Consider the following 20,406-nt stretch of genomic DNA (forward strand, 5'->3'; position numbering starts at 1 on the left):
GGCGGGGACCAGGGTGGCCGCTCGCACAGCCTCTTCCGTTGTCTGGTCTGCGCTCGATGTCCTCCTGCCTGAGGCCGGGGACCCGCCTTCGGCCCCTCCCACGCCCAGGCCCACGGCAGCCCCAGTCTTCTTCCCCAGCCCCAGACTGGGGGGGGTCTCACCTCCCCCTCCAGAGAGGGGAAGGGACACGATGGCCTCCAGCCTCCTCCCCAGGCTCCAGTTTGAGGGGGTCCCCGCCTGACCCACTCCCAAAGTGCAATACGGCGCCCAGCCTTCCCTGCCCACCTGCCCCTGTGCTGTGACCTACGTGTTCGTGCGGCCGTGTCTCCCCCTGTGCCGGCCCCAGTCCTGATGCCCCCGCCTCCATCACAGGCCCCCTGGGGACAGGGAGCTCAGAGCAATAACCCCGCCCCCAGCCCCCACCCAGGAGGGCCTCCCGCCCCATGACCCCCACCAGCGACCTCCAGAGAGTTTACTACAAAAATAAAAGAACAGAAAGAAGTGTGAGATGCAGGGTGCCCAGCGTCATCGTGGGTGACCAGGGGGCTCAGGGGTGGAAGCTGGAAGGGGTGTTGGGGGGTGCCTGGGGAGTCACTGTCAAGACACAGGGACGAATGAATGAACAACTGGAGAAAGGCAAATGGCACAGAGGCGACGGGGTAGGACAGATGCAGGAGGTGACGCCAGACAGTTGTGGAGGGTTCCAGACACCACACCCGGGCCCTTGCCCGCCCTCACAAACACAGACCTCTCCTTAGATAATATATATTAAAAAATAAACCTCCAATTCAGGGTATAAAAACAGAGCAAAGGCACTTGGGGGTGGGGGCTGGCCCCCCCCCGGGCAATACTGAGATGGCCCAGGAATGGGGGCCAGATGGTGCCCCCATGGAATGAAGCCCTGAGTCCCCCAAGCAGGAGGGAGAGAAGGCCGAGGCCAGTGGGAGGTTCGGGGGGCAGTGATCCCAGCTGGGCCCCCCTAGGCGTGGCCCTGGCAGCCTGGCTCCCTCTCCTCAGGCCCTTGGGGTTGGAGATGCTGCGGCAGCTGTGCAGTGGCGGGTGGCCCTCTCCTTCTTGCGAAAAGGCCTGGGGAGAGGGGGAGATGTAGGAGAAGAAGGGAGATGGAGATGGGAAGAGAGATGGAGAGAAAAGAGGAGAGAGATGGAGGGAGAAACAGACAGGGAGAAAGGGAGGGTGGGGAAGGAGCACAAAAGAGCCAGAGAAACAGAAACTGACAGAGACAGACAGATGGAGGCAGGAGGCAGGGTGGGGAGAGACGGATGGGGCTGTGGAGCGGGGAGTGCCTGAGGAAGCCACTCTGGTCCCCCCTCTCCAGGTGGTGCCTGGCTCCCGCAGTCCCCCACTCACCTGCCTGGGGCAGGGGGCCTCAGGTACAGCCAGACTGGGGGACAGTGTTCTCCCCGAGCGGAGACAGGAGGAGTCTCAGGCGGCAAAACTCCTCCTCCACCTCCTGGTTGGGGATCCTCAGTGAGAAGGGTCCCTCCACTGAGCCAGCCCCCTTCCTCCCCACCCCCCGCCAAGGCCACCACCTCCAGCTGTTTAATGGTCTCCTCCAGGCTGAGCAGCTCCTCCCGAATTTCCTGGGGCTGTGCTGGGTTTGGGGGGCCGCCCTCTGGGACTCCATCGCCTTCGAGCAGAGGCCCCACCCCGCCGTCTTCCTCCGAGGGAAGCAGGAGCTGCTTCAGGGACAGCACTGGACAGGGGCAAAGGGACAAAGTCAGAGGCAGGGCTCGGGCTGGGATGGGTGGGAAGTGAGGGGTGGGAAAGAGGCCAGGGGCCTGCGGGTGGGAGTGAGCTCCCGGTTGGCCAGACCTGCAGAAGGGGCTGGGGGCTTCTGCACCCCAGGTGAGGGGGTGCAGAGGTGAGGCTGGGGCTAGGGTGGAGGCGGGGCGGAGGGCACCGAGGACGGAGATGGGTCCAGGGAGAGGCTAAACTGAGGGTTAAGGAAGGGACGGGGCCGCGAAAGGAAGAGGGACTTGGGGCCACCAAGGACAGTGGTGCAGGGTCGGGGCCGCACTGTTCCCACTGGCGGCAGCCCTGCAGGGGTGGGGCTGAGCTACCTTTCTGAAGGGCCTTGGCGGCGAGCTGGCCCTCAGGGCCTGGTCTGCAGAAGGGCAGGAGGGCGCTGAAGATTCTCTCCATCCGGCCTGGGTCGGGGGGAGCAGGCAGGGGACTCAGATCCTGCTGGGCTTCCTGTGGACACCCCACCCCCACTTGGCACCCCTCCATGTAGGCTCACCGTCAGCCGGGGGCATCTCTCGGCCACCGTTGCCGTTCTCAGAGCTGCTGAGCAGGGGTTCACGGGTGCTGGGGGGAGCAAGTGCTGGGTGACCCCGCAGCCCTGGCCCTGGTGGGCAGCAGGGGCAGGGAGACAGAGAACTAGAGGTGGGGAGGCAGGGAGGTCCGGAGACAGAGACAGAGGTCAAGGCTGGGAGACAGGGAGACAGAGAGGCCCGGCTGGTGGAAGACACAGAGGCCTGGATAGGAGACGGATGGATGGTGGTGGGGTCGGCGCACGCGTGTACACACCTTCACAGGCACGCGCATGTGCACACATACACACGGACACACACATGCACGTGGAGACTGGGCTGGAGCTCAGGTTCTGGGGACACACAGGGAAGCTGCCCCCTGCCCTCCACTTGCCTCCCTGGCCCCCTCACCTGCTGGGGCTGGGCCGGTGTTTGGGTCGGGAGGTGCGGGCAGGGACCTTCAGGGATCCGGCGGTCTCAGTGATGAGGGCACACCAGCTGGGGAGACAGGGCAGCCCCTGGGCAGTCAGAGCCCCCAGACCCTGTGCCAGGACCTCCCACCCACCCAACCCCTGTCCCCAGAGATCCGGGGGCCTGGGCCTCCTCCCCCTCCACCCGCTCTTGGAACCCAGAGCTGCTCACTTCTTCCGCTCCGACACGGTCTGGGCCACCAGCTCGTATATCTGGGCCTCCTGGTCCCAGGTAAAAATGACATAGAAGGCTTTGTGATCTGCAGGGGGAGGGAGAGGTGAGGCTCAAAGCCAGGGCCATCGATGCCAACATGCACCTGGGGAAGGCCCCCATCATGGTGGCACCTTGTGGCTCCCACGACTCAAATCACACACACACCCCCCGCCCCCGGTGCCTCCCTCCGGAACCCTCCCTCACCTAATCAGGAAACAGCCCCCAGTCTGGCTCTACCTATGAGACCCCCGGAACCACTCCCACCACCACGGCCCCTCACTGGGCTCTGAGCTCCCACCCCTGCTGCCTACAACCCCCAAGAGGCAGCCAGGGTGTCTTTTCAAAATACCAGTTAGAACTGGCTGCTCATCTGTGCAAAAACCTGGGGCAGTTCCCCAGCTCACTCAATAAGATCCACAACCGGCCTGGGGCCCCGGCCGTGCCCAGCCCAGGGCCCCCCCCTCTCACAGCCTCGGCCTTGGGCTGCCAGGCCTCCCCTTGGGCCCGCCTCGGGGCCCGCTGTGCCTGGGGCTCACCGGTGGCCACCTCTCGGGTCATGGCGGAGGTGAGCCGCAGCACCGGCCGCAGCATGGTCTTGCCGTCGGGTGTGGGCGTCAGCGTCCGGCTGTGCGATTTGAGCAACAGCCGCTCATCCTGGCGCTGGAGCAGCAGCAGCAGGTCGTCCAGCAGCAGGACGTGGACCTCTGCAGGGGGGCGAGGCCCGTGCTCAGCACCCTCACTTGACAGCCCTGTCCCGCGGCCCCCCGCTCACAGCCCTGGCGCTCACCCACAGCCTTGTCCTTAGTCACCCGCCACGTCAGCGGGCCCTCATGGACCAGCTTCTTCTTGGTGATGTCCAGGTTCTGGAGGCAGGAAGGGGTGATGGTCAGTGAAGGTGAGGGCAGGGCAGGGGAAGGTGGGGGTGACCATGGGGTCAGGAGGGGCTGCCCCTCTGGGAATGAGAAGGGGGTCACTTCCCCAGCTTTGCTTCTGCCTCATAAGTGTAGGGCGGGGCGGAGGGGAGGAGAGCGGAGGGCAGGTGGGGTGGGGGCGGGGCCACCTTGAACTCGCTCAGCATGGGGTCGCTGCTCTGCCGCAGGTGGGACAAATCCAGGCGCCTCTGATAATCCTTGAGCCGCTGGGGCAGGGAAGGGAAGGGAGTGTCACTGTGACAAGCCAAGAGTTGGGGCCGACCCACAGTGACCCCGAGGGGGACAAGCCAGGGGTCCTGCACACGCGCGCCCCACTGCCCCGGCCCGGGGCCCCGCCCAGGCTTACCAGCAGGTCCTCCATGTCGCGCACGGCTTGATTGACGTGGTGTAGAATCTCCCTGCAGCACTCAGCCGCCAGCTCCACTTTCTCCCGTTCCGCAGGCTCTTCTGCAGGCAAGGGGGAGACCAGCCCCGGTAAACCCCAACCCTGGAAGCTCCCAGTCCGTAGGCCAAGGTTAGAGACAAGAGAGCGGAGGCCCAGCAGCGTGGGGCAGGGCCTGTGGCTACCTGTGTTCTGCCCGATGCTCTGCAGAAGCAGCGGGTACTTGGTCAGACGCTGCATCTCCGTGGGGATCATGTCCTTCAGCTGCAGGCGGCGGCACCTGGGGCGGCTCTCGGCCTCCTGCGGGGACGGTGGTGCTGAGGCGGCTCTGCTGCGGCTGGCCTTGGGGACCCGGACGCCGGCCCCCCTCCCCTGGGACCCTGGGGCCCAGACCCCCGCCTCACCTGCACAAAGGCACAGAACCGAGGCTCCTTGCGCTGTTTGGCTTTGAGCTGCTCTAAGGCGAACGACTGGCGGCTGCAGAAGCGGGAGGAGATTTTCTGGAACCAGGAGCCCTCGGTACCATCAAACTACAGCAAGATTCAGGCCAGGGAGGGTGTCTCAGGTGGGATTGGGGGGAGCGGGGCCTCACATGGGGATGGCAGCCTAGACAGGAGGACAGGTTAGGGGCCCAGACCCCTGGGTCTTGAAAGGGTTGAAAGCTTGAGACCTGGTCTCCTGGGGCCTGCATTTCAGGTCCCCAGCCAGGAGGAGGGGGCGGGGTGAGGGGAAGGGGGTGGCCCTAGGCTGGGCACCCTCACCTGGGCCAGCAGCACATCTCCGATCTCCTCAATGAGGTAGCCACTGTCCTGTCTCCGCTTCATCAGACGATCAAGGAACAGAGCTGCGGGGAGCAGAGAGGAAAAGGGGTGCTGTCAGGGCCCGTGAGACTGGATGCAGAGCTGGTCGGGAGCTGGTGAGGGGGGGCGGGCTGCAGGGGTGTGTGTCTGATCCATGGGGCCGGTGGGCCTGTCCCCCCCACCTCACTCCCCACCACATGCTTGTTGATGATGTGTCCCTAGAATGTGAGCTCTGGGGTTCTGGGGTGGGGTCGTCCCCAGAGCTGGAACAGTGGCTGCCCGTGAGACCAGGCTCCAGGGTTTGTTGTTGAGGCAACGAAGGAGAGAGCTGGCAGTGGGACGTAGGGCCACAGCCCTGCACTCACAATGCACCTCGATGAGCTCGTCCAGGCTGGGGAAGATGTTCTGTAGCTCCTCCAGGGAGAAGAAGCCCCCATCCGCCATGGGCTGGTAGAAGAGGTCATATAGCACCCGGAGCATGCGCACGTGGGCGGCCTCTGTCACCAGCAGCTCTGCAGGGCCACCGGGCAGGAGGCATGGTTGGGGAGCGTGCAAACTATGGGGGGGCACTCTCAGAGGCAGGCTGGGGAATGAGGAGGAGGGGACGGGACAGGGATGATTCTCTCTGGGTGGAGTCACTTGCCCCTGAAATAGCCACTGAGAATTCCTCAGCCCCACTGCCTTTCTGTTTTGGCTGGGGCAGCCAGCCAAGGTGACCAATGGTCCCAGTTTGCCCCGCACCATGGTTTTCCTGGGACATGGGACAGTCCCAGGCAAACCGAGACAAGTTGGTCTCCTCACTGCCTGCAGCTGTGTTTTATGTCTAACCGTCCAGCAAGTTTTCTCAGGCTCAGTTTCTGGCACAATGACCCCCTCTCTGCACAGGCTGATGGTCTGAGTTACAGGGGCCCCCAAAGTCCCCGGAGACTAAATGTACCATTTTGTGTGATACGTATGTATATTTTTCTGGTGAGAGAAACCGCTATGCTGTCCGACATGGTAGCCACGAGCCACACACAGCTCTTCAAATATTGCTTAATTAAAATGAAATGCAATGCAAAATTCAGTTCTTAGTTGTACTCACCACACTTTAGGCACTCAACAGCCCTTATATGGCTGGTGGTTACCATGATGGAAAGCACAGATATTGCATGTTACCATCATTCCAGAAAGTTCTATCGGATAGCACTGCTGATGTTTTGATCAGACCCTCAGAAGGATCTGTGACCCAAAAAGCATTTATCTACTGCCCTAAAAATTCTGAATGAGAACCCTTCTTACTATTAAGTAATCTGTAAATTAACTTCCAAATGAGCTTCCAAAAGTACTGTACATTTGCCAAACTCCCCTCAACACACAAATGAGTTGAAATCACAGCACAGAATCGAGACAAAAATGATACTCCCATCATCTGTCTCCTCAGAGGTAAGCGCTGCTAACGTATTGATTATCTTCCCAAACTTTTCTGGGTGGGAATCTTTTTCTCCCCTGAGCGCTGAAGATCAGTCTTAACAGCAGCTGCATCCACATGCTCTTGCCCTGGGTCCAGCACTGCTGAACATTTCACACTCATCATCTCATCTTCATCTCCGTGACAGTCTCTTGAGGTAGGAACCATCACTGCCCACATTTCCCAAATGAGGAAACACAGGCTTACGCTAGAAATACAATTTTTTTTTTTTTTTTTTTTTTTTTTTCTGTACATGGGCCTCTCACTGCTGTGGCCTCTCCCATTGCGGAGCACAGGCTCCGGGCACGCAGGCTCAGCGACCATGGCTCACGGGCCCAGCCGCTCCGCGGCATGTGGTATCTTCCCGGACCGGGGCACGAACCCGTGTCCCCTGCATCGGCAGGCGGACTCTCAACCACTGCGCCACCAGGGAAGCCCTAGAAATACAATTTTATAGACCGTTTCTGGCTCCTAACATCAACACTGCCCTGCACTACAAAAAATTCTTTGGAAATGTCACTTCAGCCATGGCCGCATTCCCGTTCCGTGGAATATTCCACAATTTACTCAACAAACGGTGCTCTGTCAGAAGTGGGCTGCCTTCAAGCTCTGCCCGGTGTAAGTAACACCGAGACGGACATCTCCCTGCGTCTGTCTGACTTTGCTGGAGCTGGGCTGTGTCCTCAGCCGCAGTGGGTGACTCACCGCTGATGACCTCCTGCCGCTTCACCTGGCTCTTGGGAAGGCTGTGCAGGGTGCCCGGGGGGACGAGCTCCCGCCAGCCGGGGGGCTCTTCTGGTTCCAGCTCTAGTCCCGATCGGCCCGGCTCCCCCTCATCTCCAGGCTCGGGGCTGTGGGACAGAGGCCTCATTAGGGCCCCAGAGCAGGGCATCCCAGAGAGGAGCCTTCAACTCTTTATAGTGTCCAACCCCATCCCCTAGGGCTGCAGACCAGCCCCCAGATCTGGAAAGAAGCCTCTTACCCCTCTCCTGTGACCACTGGAGGCCCTCAGTGACCTCAGCATCTGACACCCAGTTCTTGGTGATTCTGGCAAAGACCCCCCCACCCCGGCCTCCCTGACTCTCCAGGCTGCCTCAGTGGATGGGGGGTGAGGAGTGACGTACGTGGCTCGTCGGGCAGGGCCAAGCACGGCCGTGGCGGAGCTGGGGTCCATGTCCACGTCGCTCCGGGAGCGGCCCCCACCCCGGCCCTTAGCCCCGAGGCTGCCCCGGGAAGGCCGGCGGCGGTCACTCACCCGCAGGCTCTCCGAGCGCCCCAGACGCCCCGACAGCCTGGACCCCGAGGCCAAGGACAGAGTCAGACAGAGGCCAGGACAGAGATGAGGAGAGACCAAGACAGGGACAGAGACGGGGAGAGACCAGGACAGAGACAGATAGGGACAGATGGGGAGAGACCAGGACAGAGACGGGGAGAGACCAAGACGGGGACAGAGACAGGGAGAGACCGGGACAGGGACAGATGGGGAGAGACCAGGACAGGGAGAGACAAGGAAAGACCAGGACAGGGACAGAGACAGGGAGAGACCAGGACAGAGATCAAACATGCAACAGAAGAGAGGAGAGAGTCAGATGGACCAGTGTGACTTTGGGGTGCTGGGGCAGTGAGGGGGGTGGCCAGAAGGGATACTGAAATTGGTGGAGGAGGGGAGGGGAACCCAGTATGGAGCACAAAACTGACCCCTCCCTTCCCTGAGGCAGGGGGATGGGGACAGAGGCAGGAGTTGAGGGAGGGAAGGGGGATTTCAATACTTAGCTCTTTGGCTTGAGGGTGGCGTGCCCACCCACCCCTCACAGGGGTGAAGGGGAGGGGGTGGCCCATGGGGAGAGGGGGGGGCTGGGAGAAATGGGGGAGGGGCTAGCCCTCCCCCCACCCAGGGCCCAGGCACCCACCTCTTCCACCTTCTGGGGAGAGAGGGGCACAGGGTCAGAGGTGGACCCAGATGGAACCCAACTCACCTCCCCCACCCGCCAAAGGGTCCCCAAAGCAGCGGCACAAGGACAGGCAGGGGGCAGAGCCTGCCCCCCAACTGTGAGGGGGACAGGGCCCCCAGGCACAGAGCACAGAGGGCTGGGGGATGGAGGGAAGGGGCACTGGGAGGCAGGAGCGAGGCAGCTGGGCTGGAGGCTTAAAAGAGAAGGCGGAAGAGATGGAGAAGTGCAGGGCGGAGGGTGGGGGCAGAGGGAGAGGAGCCAGGAGGGGCTGAGGGGAGGGAAAGCAGAGGAAGAGGGAGTGGGAGGAAAGGAGAGAAAGAGAGGGGGGAGGGGGAGAGAGAAAATCAGTGAAAAAGGAAGGTGAGGAAGAAGAGAAGGAAAAAGGGAGGAAGAAGGAAGGAAAGGGGCGATGAAGAAAGACAGAGCGGAAGAAAAAGGGAGAAGACGGAGAGAGGGAGGGGCAGGGCAGAGTGGAGACGGCTTGGCTCAGGGACAGGCAGGTGCAGGTGGCAGTGCGACCCCCAACACACACCCTCCCTGCACTGGATAAGCCCGGTCCTGCGCCCGGCACCTCCCCTGCACCCGGCCCTGGGCACCTCTCCGTGTCAGCACCCTCCTCTGTGCTCTCCAGGGGCGCTGCAGGCTCCAGGCTGGCCGGGCCCTGCGGGGGCGGGTCCCCCAGCTCCGGGAGGGCATCAACACCTGTGGGGATAATGGGGGTGGGGAAAGCAAGGCTGGCTGGAAGGTCCCTGCCACGGAGAGACCCACACCCTGGCGGCCTCCGTTCCTCTAAAGCCATCCAGTGCCTGGCCGACACCAAGTGGCTGCTCTATACTTCAGTGGGAGACGGACAGATGGAAAGACCTCTGAGAACAGGGCCATGGGCAGGTGGGGCTCAGTGGGTGAAGATGCTGCAAAACTAGGGTGCCAGCCTCGCACTCGGGGAGGAGACTGGATGCCTCCACATCCATGCATTCTCCCGACACCCAACTGGGACTTGTGGGAAGAGAATGTACCCGTTTAGAGGTGAGGGGAGTGAGGTTCGAAGAGTGAGGAGTGACTTCCAAGATCTAACACAAGTCAAGCGCAGAGCCAGGATCTGAACCCAAGCCTGGCCAAGTAGCAGTCTGAGATCCAGTGGGCTGAGGGCCACCCAAGGAGTGTGAGACCTTAATTTCATGGAGCAGCCCGGCTCACCATCTAAGGGGAGCTGACTGGTAATGTACTCAGAGAGTGTTCTGGGAAATGAAGCCGTGGGGGCTGATGGGAAACGTAGTCCAGGGACGTGGGGAAACCTGTCACCAGAATAGAGGTGCGAGCTTGCGAAGAAAGCCGTGGAAAGGGTAAACCGAGGGAAGGGGTTGGTTATCAATAACCCTGGTGACCAGGAGCAGGGAGGGCAGAGAACCAAGGGGCTGTTTTGCTGTGGGGCCCAGGAAACTCTCACCTGGTTCCCGGTCAGGGCTGTCCCCAGACAGAGGGTGTAGAGAAACTCCGGGGGTGTCCTGCCCAGGAGCTCCGACATTCCGGTCCCGGGAGGGCACCCCCAGACCTCCCTTACGTTCTGTAAGGCCTGGCTTCTCACCTGGGGAGGCAGTGAAGGACAAAGGGGAATATGAGAGTCCAGCGACTCTAATTCACAAAGGCCTGGGGATCCAAGATGCTGGCTCCGCCCCATCCTCCCCATCACCCAGGAGACCCCTCCTCCACCCTCAGAGCCAGGAGTCCCAGCCCCTCGCCCCTCCTCCCTCAGACCTAGTAGGTCCCCTGCCCTCCTCTCTCAGTTCCCAGGATGGATGCTCTAGCTTCAGGACTATTACCATCAGCCTCAACTTTGAGGTGTCGAAAATCTGGGGCTGAAACGAGAGATGGGACCATGAGGTGGGGCAGCATGGGGAAGTCGGGGCGGGGCTGAGGCTGGGCACCTCACCCTGGGGCTCTCCCCGGTTCCAGCGGGCGGCATCCAGGAGGCTGCTCAGTCCTTTCTTGGTCTTGGTCGGCTCTTCTGACCGCCGGTTCCCCATCACCTATGGAAGGTGGGGGGAGGAGGGGGCTGGGCATTTCTGTGCCGATGCCAACAAAGAGGGATCAGACCCCAGCGGTGCAGAGTCTCGAGGCTCCCTGGGGGGTCTCTGGGGAGGTAAGGGCCAGGTTTGGGCGCTCAGGGAAGCACCTTTTTCCGGAAGAAATTCCTCCCCGACTTCTTGTCCCCACTCTTGGTCCGCACCCCGAGGTGGCGCATGTACAGGGTGATGGCACTGACCACAGCAGCACTGTGGGGAGGGGACGGTGAGGACGCACAGACACACACACTGCCACGCACGCTCCCACGGATGCAGGTACCCTGCTACCCTCACAGCTTCCCCTCCGCTCGTTCCCACACCAGCCCCATGACCTCTTCCTGCTGAGTATCTGAGGAAACGGGGGAGAGAGGGTTTTCGAGGATGGAGCCAGAGATGTTGCTCAACGCCCAGGCCCCTGGGCAGGCAGGCCCTCCTCCCTCGGGCCCAGAAAACCAAACTCCCCGCCGGCCTCTCTCCTTCCATCACCTCTTTTCCTCATCGTTAGAGATGGTGTGTCTGTAAGAAGAAGAAAGAAGTTTGTGACAAATTTGCTAAGCCTGGGGTCCCTGACCACCCAGCACAATTGTCCAGGTTGCTGTCCCCTTCAAAGCTGGGACAGGGAGAGAGGAGAGGCAGACGGTGGGGGGTGGGGGGTGCTGACGCATCTGGGAAAGACAATCACTGAAGGACAGACTCTCACCCGGGGTCGTGAGAGTTGCAAGGACAGGACCCAAAGCCCAGGCCTGAATGCGAGACCGTGGACAAGACCCGGAAACTAGGAGGGACCCCAGAGCTGGGAAGGGAAGGTGCAAAACCAGATGGACTAAAATGCCAGGGCTGGGCCCCAGAAGTCAGGGGAGGAACCCAAACGCTGGGAAATAAACGCTGCAGCTGCAGAGGAAGCCTGCAAGCGGAAGGAACGTGGCAGCAGAGGGCGCCCTCTGGGCTGCGGAGGGGCTGGTCCCACTCACTGCATCTCCTCCAGGTGGGTCAGCTGCCGCTCGGCCAGGTGCCGCTCCCGGGCCTCATAGCTGGCGCGGTCCCGCCCGACCCAGGCCCCCAGCTGGATCAGCTCCTGCTCCCAGGGCGTCATGCCCATGAGCTTCTTGGAGCGGAAGTCCTCCAGCTGCCGGCTGACGGCTGCCTGCTGGGCCTGCACCACCTCCTGCACGAACTGCCGCTGGACATCCTCGGAGAGGAGATCGGGCCGCGTGCGGTCTGCGGGGACAGGGGCCAGTTCCCTGGGCTGTGACTCCCCACCCACCCTTCGACTCTGACAGCTATGCTTCCTTGGGCTGTGGCGGCCATGAAGAAGGAAGAACAATCCCCTGTCCTGGGAGCATGAGAGTGCGGCCTCCCCGCCCCCCCGCTCCCCGGGGGGCTCCTGGTCCCTGCTAGAGAACACTTCCTCATCCCCAAATCCCCTCTCCTCTCCTTACCAAGTTCAAAGGCCACGGTGGGAGGGACCGACACCCGAAGAATCTGCTCAGGGAAGAGAATGGAGTCAAGGGGAGGACTGGGCAGTGAAGGGGGCAGTGTTGGGATCAACGGGATGGCGGCCCAAGTACCAGTGGGTACGATGCTCTGAGGGGAGGGAGCAGTGGAGGGGGGGCCGGGCTGGCACAGGGTCTCCCCAGACCAGGCCGCCCTTCACATTGCCCTCAGCAGACGGGAGGTTGGGAGGAGCAGGCTGGCTGTCCAGGGCGAAGGGGACAGGGGATGGGGCCCCCTCGAAGGTGTCTCTCACCGCACACTTATCCAGGAAGCTGTGGCAGAAGTCGCCGAAGGCCTTCTTGGCCTCCTTGGGGCCCAGTGAGCCCAGCATGTCCGCGTGCAGGCAGCAGAGCTGGGAGAGACAAAGCGTGACCCATCCTCCTCCCACCCCACCCAAACCGCACTGCCCCTTGGAACGCCTCGGGGCGCAAACCCTCTGCGAAGGGCTCCCTGATGTCCCTCATCCCCGTACCAGGCCCCTGCCTGCCTCCCCAGGCCACCACGGCTTTCGTTAATTTTCTCTCCTGTGAAATGGCTCTTTGGTCTGTCTTCTCTGTTGCTGCGGCTACTACCGCCTCCCCCAGCTACAGTAAGTGGGCTCGGTGTGTACCTGACGCTGTGCAAACTCTTTAGCCGCATTAACCTGTTCAGTCACGGGGAGGACTATCGTTATCCCATTTTACAGATGAGAAAACAGCTAGTAAGTGACAAAGTTGGGACTGGATCTCAGGCAGCCTGTCTCTACTGCTCCCCATTGCCTAGCAATACCGTGAGCTACTTGAGGGCGTGTGTGTGTCTGTGGTGGGGGGGACGCTCTGATTCATCTGTGTCCCAGACAGGGCCTAGTACACAGCGGCACGGGGCACACAGACAGGAAGACAAGTGGCACTCAACTCACTCACTCACTCATCAAGCGCTCCTTGAGGTCGCCTACGTGGCAGCCCTATGCTCGGTGACACTGGCAATGCTGTGGGGCTTCCAACCTGTCCTGGCTCCTGGGGGACTCTCATCAGGTAAGGGACATGGTCTCAGTGTGCTAAGGACTCGCCCCAGTAATCTATGCCTGGCCCCTCCCCATGCCCCCATAAAGCAAAACTCCATCAGAGACCAACAGGAAGCAGCCCAAGGGACCATGACTATCTCCTGGTCCCTCCCCCAGCCAAGGAGGTGAGGAAACAGCATGAGGACAAATCTCAAAATGCCGAAGGCCATCTGGGTCCCCTGGCCCTGGCCAGGCCTCAGTTTCCACATCTGTAAAGGGACACGGCAGGGCTTCCCTGGTGGCGCAGTGGCTGAGAATCTGCCTGCTAATGCCGGGGACACGGGTTCGAGCCCTGGTCTGGGAGGATCCCACATGCCGCAGAGCAACTAGGCCCGTGAGCCACAACTACTGAGCCTGCGTGTCTGGAGCCTGTGCTCCGCAACGAAAGAGGCCACAACAGTGAGAGGCCAGCGCAACGCGATGAAGACTGGCCCGCACTTGCCACAACTAGAGAAAGCCCTCGCACAGAAACGAAGACCCAACACAGCAAAAATAAATAAATAACTTACTAAACTCCTACCCCCAACATCTTCTTTAAAAAACAAAACAAAACAAAACAAAAAAAGGGACACAGCAGTCAGCACAATCCCTGGGCTAAATTCCAGGAGTTCAAGTTCTAGAAACCCTCAGGCTCAGCAGGGGGACTCCCTTGCCCAGAGGGCCAGAGCTTCCATGCACCAGGGGAGGGGGTAGCCACTTTTCTGGCAATTTCCTGATTGCCTGCCAGTTTCTGAAGCTTTGGTGTCCGTCGATACACTCTTCTCTCTGCGCCCCCCAGGCCTCCCTTCCTGCCACTCCCATCAGTCTCCTTGTTTTCTGGAGGGATCTACCACGCATTTCCAGTACAGAGCAGTGCCCTAGGCTAAGCCCAGCTCCCAGCCTGCGCTGGGCTGCACGGGGTCTTCTTGGGATGGGTGGGACCCTGGTCCACAGAGCCCCCTCCAGCCAGTGTTGTGGCTTCTTCCTCCCCAAGTCACCTGCTGGGTTCTCTAGACTCTGCAGGTGTCTCCCAGATGGCATGGCTCCACATGCACACCTCCCCGGTATTTTCTGCCCGATAACAAGTTTTCCGGGTCATCCGTTACATTCTCTCTGCCTCGTGGGCTGCTTGTAGCAGTTTCCTTGTTTCTGGACCAGAGCCTACTGTGCCGCCTAGACCCGAGGAGGCTAACGGTTTTCTCCCAACCACCAGCTCTGAAGGACTGACTGGTGGCACATGCAGAGAATTTGATTTCCAGAGTCTGTGAAAAGGCGCTGTCACTGATGGGTGATGCTGCTGTGGGCACGGAAGGGGGCCAGGGGCATGGTTTCCGCCAGGCTGCTGGATTCTCCGTTGCTCTCAGACTCTGCCGTGCCTACTCTCCCGGGCTGCGCCCACTGCTCGGAAATTTACACGGGGCACCTGCAACCTTGTCTGCATCCCGTGGTGGGCTTCCTGGCTCTCAAGCTGTGCGCTCTGGATCCCGCCTGGCTCATCCTCGCTGGTCTAACGCACTGAGCACTGTGGCAGGTCCCAGCCCCGCCCCTCCCCTCCCCTCCCCGCCCCTCCCCGTGCCTGCCCAGCCCCGCCCTCACCAGGGGTCCTGGCTCGAACTGCATGGCCACGTGCTGCAGGAGGGCCATGAGGTGGGCCGGGCGCCGCTTCACCTGATCCAGGCTCTGGAACTGGTTGCTTTGCTCCTCGGGGTTCTGGGGGCAGGGATGGGAGTGAGCCAGTGGGGAGCAGAGGAGGGGCTTGGGGCTTGACCCTCCCTCTTCCCTGGCACTTCCCGATGGATCCAAGCTGGCAGGTGGGGCGCTGATGGTGTCTCTGCTGTGATGGTGGCAAGTCAGGGGTTGGGGAGAATGGATGAGATTTAACGTTACAATGGTGGGTGAAGAGGACAGGAATCAGGAGAGATGGATGAGGATCTGTGCTGTAATTCGGGGGCGGGGGCAGCAATAAAAACTGGGGTTAAACAGGGTGAGAGTATGTGCTGTAATGGGGGGGCATTGAGGAAGGAGGTACCAGGAAAATTAAAGAAAGAGAGATGGGCAGTGAGAGGAGGCCGAGTGACAGCGACTGAAGACAGAGAACAGGACCTAAGGTGGGAGAGGGGACACTGAGGACGGGACTTGAGGGCTGGGGCCCCAGGGAGCCTGGGACAGAAGCTTTCCCACCCCACCTCCCTCTCACCGTCTTCAGCTCATTCTCAAAATCCTCGTCCTCAGCCCCGATGATGCTGATGGGAACCAGGCCAGGCCGGGGGGGCCCTGGGGCCTGTGGAAGGGGAGGGATGGCTTCAGCCCACAGTGCTCCCCACCTCACAGCCCCCCAGTCCCCTCACCCCTTGGCTCCCTCCGCTCTCTCCACTCACCGCCCCTCGGGCGACGTCTTCGGCCTCCATGGGCTCTGCAGGGCTGGGGGAAGAGGAGGGGCCGCGGTTAGAGGGGTGGGAGAGGGCGGCCCAGGGCGGTTACTCACAGATTCCTGGCCCAGGTGCCAAGGTGAGTAAACAGCCTCCGCCCCCATCCCGGCCTCCACAGCTCAATGGGGCCTCTGTGTGGCTACAAAGAGCCCTTCAGAGGCCAGCCAGGGCAGGGAGCCCAAGGACAGGGAGCCTTGTGGGTGGGTGGGTGGGGGGGAAGCGGGAGCCCAGGAGCCTGGGTCCGTGAGAGAGCTGTGGCCGTGACAGCCTGCGATTTTGGGTCCCCGATGGAGGAGGGGCTGGGGGCTGGGTCCTAGGAGGCAGGGCCGGCAGGGTGGAAAGGGCAGAGGTGGAAAGGCTAAAGGGGAGCTGGGAGGGAGATAACCGGGGCCTGGGGGCTCTGCTCTGACCTGTGACAGGCTTGGGGCAGGATGCTGCCTCTGAACCCACCAGCCCTGCTTCCTGCGACAGGAAATCACAAGGGCAAATCCCCCAACCCCCAACTCTCTCCACACGAGAAAACCAAACTCTGAACCCTCCTCCCTCAGGACCAAGGGTCCTCGACCCCACCTCTTCCCCTCAGGGACCTGGCATCTTTCCGGCTTCCATCCCAGAACACAAGGGATGGGCCTCAGAGAGCTCATCCCAAGGGGTGTCTATCTCTCTCACCCTATGTCCACCTGTCCGGTCTGTCTGTGTGTCTGCCGGCTCGCCTGTCCCCAGCTGCCTCTCCACTGAATCTGCCTCATGCCTTTGACTCTCTGCTCCGTTTCTTCATTTTCTCTCGCCTTTCCTTCGGACCTGTTCATTTTCCCACTGTCCCTGCCTCCCCTCCGCTAGGTCCCACCCCTGCTTCTCTTGCCCCGTCTTCCCCTCAGCCTCTGCCTGTCTCCCCACATCTGGTTCCTGCAGCCACTGTCCCCGCACCTGTCTGCGTCACTGTCTCTCTCCCTCCCATCTCTCGCTGTCTCTCCCATCTTGTCTCCCTTAGAATCTCCACTTCTCCCAGCGTCTTCCCACTGACATCTTCTGGGTCCTTAATTAGTCTGACTAATGCCACTCGAGCCCGTGTCAGGTGGGAAGGCGTTGTGGAAACAGGGGTGGGGTGGACCAGTGCGGGGGGGTTCTCCCCACAGCCCAAAGCTATTTATAACCCTAGTCGCTGGAGACCCACCCCTCTCCCTCTTCCACAGGCCTCCTCCCTAGCACTCAATAAATGGCAGCTGGGATTTTGATTATGATCATTAAACAATGATGCTTTCTGGAGTGTCCAAATGCCATCCTATGGGTTCACCCAAGCAGGCCTCATTTTTATTCTTTTCCATAAAGTGTATTTGTTCAACATTCAAGCTTGGGTGACTTAAGATCTGAGCATTGTTAAATGTTCACATAAATAAATTTGCAAAACAAGGCAGAAAAATAATAGTAATTTATTATGAGAGCTGAACTTACACCACACTTACAGTGTGCTAGGCACTGCTCTAAGTGCTTCTCACAGAGTAAATCACTGAACCCTCAAAACCACAAGCACCCCATGCTATCATTACTCCCATCTGAGATAGAAAACCTTCACCGGGGACTTCCCTGGTGGTCCAGCGGTTAAGACTCCGTGCTCCCAATGCAGGGGGCCTGGGTTCGGTCCCTGGTCAGGGAACTAGATCCCGCATGCTGCAACTAAGACCTGGCACAGCCAAATAAATAAATATTAAAAAAAAAAGAAAGAAAGAAAAAGAAAACCTTCACCAGGCCATCAGCTGCAACTTCTGGGCTGGAAAGCATACCATGGACATGGAGGGTCCCTGCTCATCCCACTCAGGGGTGGAAAAGTTTGACAGAGGCAGGGAAGGTTCCAAAAGGGCAAAGGCGAGGACACACACGTTATCTGAGCAAATGCTTACATGCCAGGCAGGCCCCGGAACATGCACTTCATGTGTATTATCTCTTTTATTCCTCATCACAATGATAGGAAATAACAGTTAACACCTGATGTACACTAAGTGCCATTAACTACGTGCCAGGAACAGTATTAATGCTTGATAGATATTAATCCTCTCAGTGACCCTGTGAAATCAGTCTTCTTCTTATTATCCCCATTTTACAGAGGAGGAAACTGCAGCACGGTGCATAAGAGGCAGAGCCAGGATTCTGACCCAGGCAGTCTGGCTCCAGAATTTATGCATTTAACTCCCAGAATGTACGGCTTTGGAACATGGGGAATCCCCACCCCGACCTTAGGAAACTGAAATCTGAACCAAAGCTGAGACACGTCTGGTTTCCCTATGGTGTCTGGATGTCAGGGGTATGTGGGCACTGTGGCCTGGGCAGAAGTGCAGATTGGACTCAGCTGCCCCACAGAGGCCTGGGGCTCAGAGAGGATTGGGGAGGGGCGTGGTTGCTTAGAAGATGGGGCGTGGTCCCACAAAGGCTAGAGAATGATGGGTTGAAGCGGTCAGATGGATCTAAAGGCAACTGACAAGCCCTGGGGTCCAGCAGAGGGGGTGTTATGTGCATGGGGCTGTGGAGATGAGGGCAGGTTCAGAAGGTTCTTAAGGGTGGGGGTCCTAGAGCAAAGCGGGCATGTGTGAGGGCTACATGGGTGCCTGGGTTCTATGCAGGGCTCAGGGTCTATAAGATATTGAGTGGATGAGCCTGGCCTCCAAGAACCTCTAGGAGCCTTAAAGAACCTAAAATACAGAGTAGTCAAGGTGAGCCCTTGGAATGCATAAGGACTCAGATTCTATCTGACATAAGGTGGGTCTACAAGGATCCTTGGATCACACAGGATCATAAGTCCTTAAGGGAAAGAAGCCAGTTTACGGGATCTCTGGAGACTTAAAAGGGGACCAGAATTCTATAGGGGAGTGTGGTGGTCCCCGAGACCCAGGATCTACAGGGCCCCGGATTCTAGCGGATGCTATTGATCTATGGAAACCCCACATCTGTAAGGAGCCGGACCTCCATGGGGCGGGGGGGGCAGCAGGAACCTGGAGGGTCTGTAGGACCTTGTAATTTACATGGAGCGTGGCGGGTCTACACGAGCCCCAAATCATATGTAGGACGTGGCGGGTGTACACGGCCCCAAATCCTACAGGGAACGTGGCAGTGTGCATGGTCAGGGATGCTGGGGAGGACGTGTGGAGTCAGGGTGTGACGCCCGCCGGGGGCCGCGTCCCTCACCTGCTCCGGGTCGGAGGAGAAGCACCGCTGCTGCCAGAACCGAAGCCTCCGCGCGCCGGCTCCGGGCTCCCCCACCCCCGCCTCCGAGTCGCTCTAGCCACCCCAGAGTCCACCTTTGCTTCCAGCTCCACTCCTCCCTCCAGCCGCTCTAGCCCGCTCCTGCCAGGCTCCAGCCCAGGAGACTCTACTCCTCCTGCCGGCCGCTCTAGCTCTCCACTGAGCCACGCTGGCCAGACAGGGCCGCTCTGGCCTGCCTTGGAGGACTGGCGTTTCCGTATCTCGACTGCCCCGTCACTCTCCCGGGCCCCGCCCCCTTCCCCCTGCCCCCCGCCCCCAGGCCAGAGGTGGGGATGGTTCCAGCCCCCAGACCAGTGCTCAATCCGAGAACACCGAGTCGCCCCGGCCCTTAGCCCCCAGACTGGGATCCCCACCCTATCTTTCCGCCCTAACTTGGGACCCTTTGAATTCCCAACGCTCGTACATTAATTCTCCCCGCACTGCCTCCCACCCCGCCTCACACTTTCCGCTGGGGCCGCAAAGCAAAAATCCTGGGTTTGAGCATACCTTCCCATCTGACATGCAGTGGAACCTGGAAAAAGTAATTAACTCTCCCTGGGCCTCGGTCTTCCCATCTGTACAATGGGAAAAGATCTCCAGTTCTGCAACCCATCTCCCAGGGTATAACTCATGACCCAGAAAAAGACCTTTCCAAAAAATGCTTTCAGACGCGTTCTGCAACTTTCAGCTTCACAACGGCCTATGACCCTGTTATTGTCGTTTTTCCTTTTGGGTGGCTCTAAACCATGCGGGGTTGGAGGACGGCGCTTAGCTGAAAGCACCTGCGAGTTCAAATCCCAACTCCACTCGGTCTCACGATGTATGTGACCTGGGACGAGTCGGTTTTACTCCCTGGGCCTCAGTTTCCCCACCTGTGCAATGGGAGTGATCATCCGTCCTCCGCCAGACAGTTGGGAAGCCTTGACCCCCGGCTCGCAGCCCTCATCTCACCTACTGGGCACTGAGCAAGTATTACTTCTCCTCTCTTTGTCCCCTTTGACAGATGGAAAAACTGAGGCCCAGGGAGGGGCGCCTGCTGGCTCAGCGGGGCCGGGAGGAGGCCCCTTCACTGCCGGCAGCGCCCAGCCCCCTCCCTCCTCCTCCCCACTTCCCCTAGCAGCCGAGGGGAGAGAGGCCGGGCGGGGCCAGGGACGATGTACCTGGTGTCCGCGCGGGGAGGTGACCGGCGGGGCGCCCGAGGTCGGGCTCGGCGATCCCGGGCCCGGTGTCCCGGCTCCCGCTTCCTGGCTCTGGCGGGGCAGGAAGTTGGGGCGTTTTTCCGGAGGCCCCCGCCCCGCCGCCCCTCCCCGCTTCCTGCCCGCGCCCCGGGCCCGCCCGGCACCTCCGCCTCCTTCCCCTTCTCGCCGCCAGCCCCGCCCCTCCTTTCCCCCACTCCGCCCGGGACCCGCCCGACCTCTGCCGGCTTAGTCCGTCTGACCGTCCGCAGGACGCGGGTTCCACTTTTCTCATATATCTCTGGCGTCGGCCATCACCTCCCTGGCGAGGCTGGGGGCCCTGCGTCCGCCTCAGTCTGCGCAGCAGCCGCCCCTGCTTTCCGTCTCTGTGTGTCTCTTGGTCTTCCTCTCTCTCTCTCTTTTTTTTTTTTTTTGCCTTTGTGTGTTTCTGTCCGTGTTCCTCTCTTTGTGTCTGTCTCTCTTTTTCCGTTGAGGTCTTTCCCTCCCGCTCCTGGGC

At 60.4% G+C, this 20,406-nt stretch overlaps 1 protein-coding gene across 2 annotated transcripts; it reads right to left on the reverse strand.

The window, feature by feature from the left end:
* Positions 1-749: 749 nt before the first annotated feature.
* ARHGEF1 (Rho guanine nucleotide exchange factor 1) lies at positions 750-20,199 on the reverse strand. 2 transcript variants are annotated; one of them, XM_082608135.1, is made up of 31 exons: positions 20,129-20,199; positions 19,875-19,964; positions 15,430-15,472; positions 15,249-15,332; positions 14,648-14,761; positions 12,284-12,382; positions 11,976-12,018; positions 11,508-11,754; positions 11,023-11,052; positions 10,647-10,746; positions 10,404-10,500; positions 10,294-10,329; positions 9,921-10,058; positions 9,070-9,175; positions 7,646-7,813; positions 7,227-7,372; positions 5,437-5,583; positions 5,033-5,115; positions 4,676-4,801; positions 4,457-4,571; positions 4,236-4,336; positions 4,018-4,095; positions 3,745-3,820; positions 3,494-3,661; positions 2,916-3,003; positions 2,685-2,771; positions 2,261-2,328; positions 2,082-2,168; positions 1,551-1,714; positions 1,369-1,471; positions 750-1,086 (listed from the first exon to the last, which is right to left on the reverse strand). In XM_082608135.1, exons 1-30 carry the CDS (start codon positions 20,182-20,184, stop codon positions 1,388-1,390), a joined length of 3,069 nt encoding a protein of 1,022 aa, XP_082464261.1. In that variant the 5' UTR covers positions 20,185-20,199; the 3' UTR covers positions 750-1,086; positions 1,369-1,387. The 2 variants fall into 2 exon arrangements, with proteins under 2 accessions (XP_082464261.1, XP_082464262.1); XM_082608136.1 differs by lacking the exon at positions 7,646-7,813.
* Positions 20,200-20,406: the final 207 nt, after the last annotated feature.

The sequence above is a fragment of the Mesoplodon mirus genome (assembly GCF_964341445.2).
Source record: "Mesoplodon mirus genome assembly, chromosome: 19".
Classification (NCBI taxonomy): Eukaryota; Metazoa; Chordata; class Mammalia; order Artiodactyla; family Ziphiidae; genus Mesoplodon; species Mesoplodon mirus.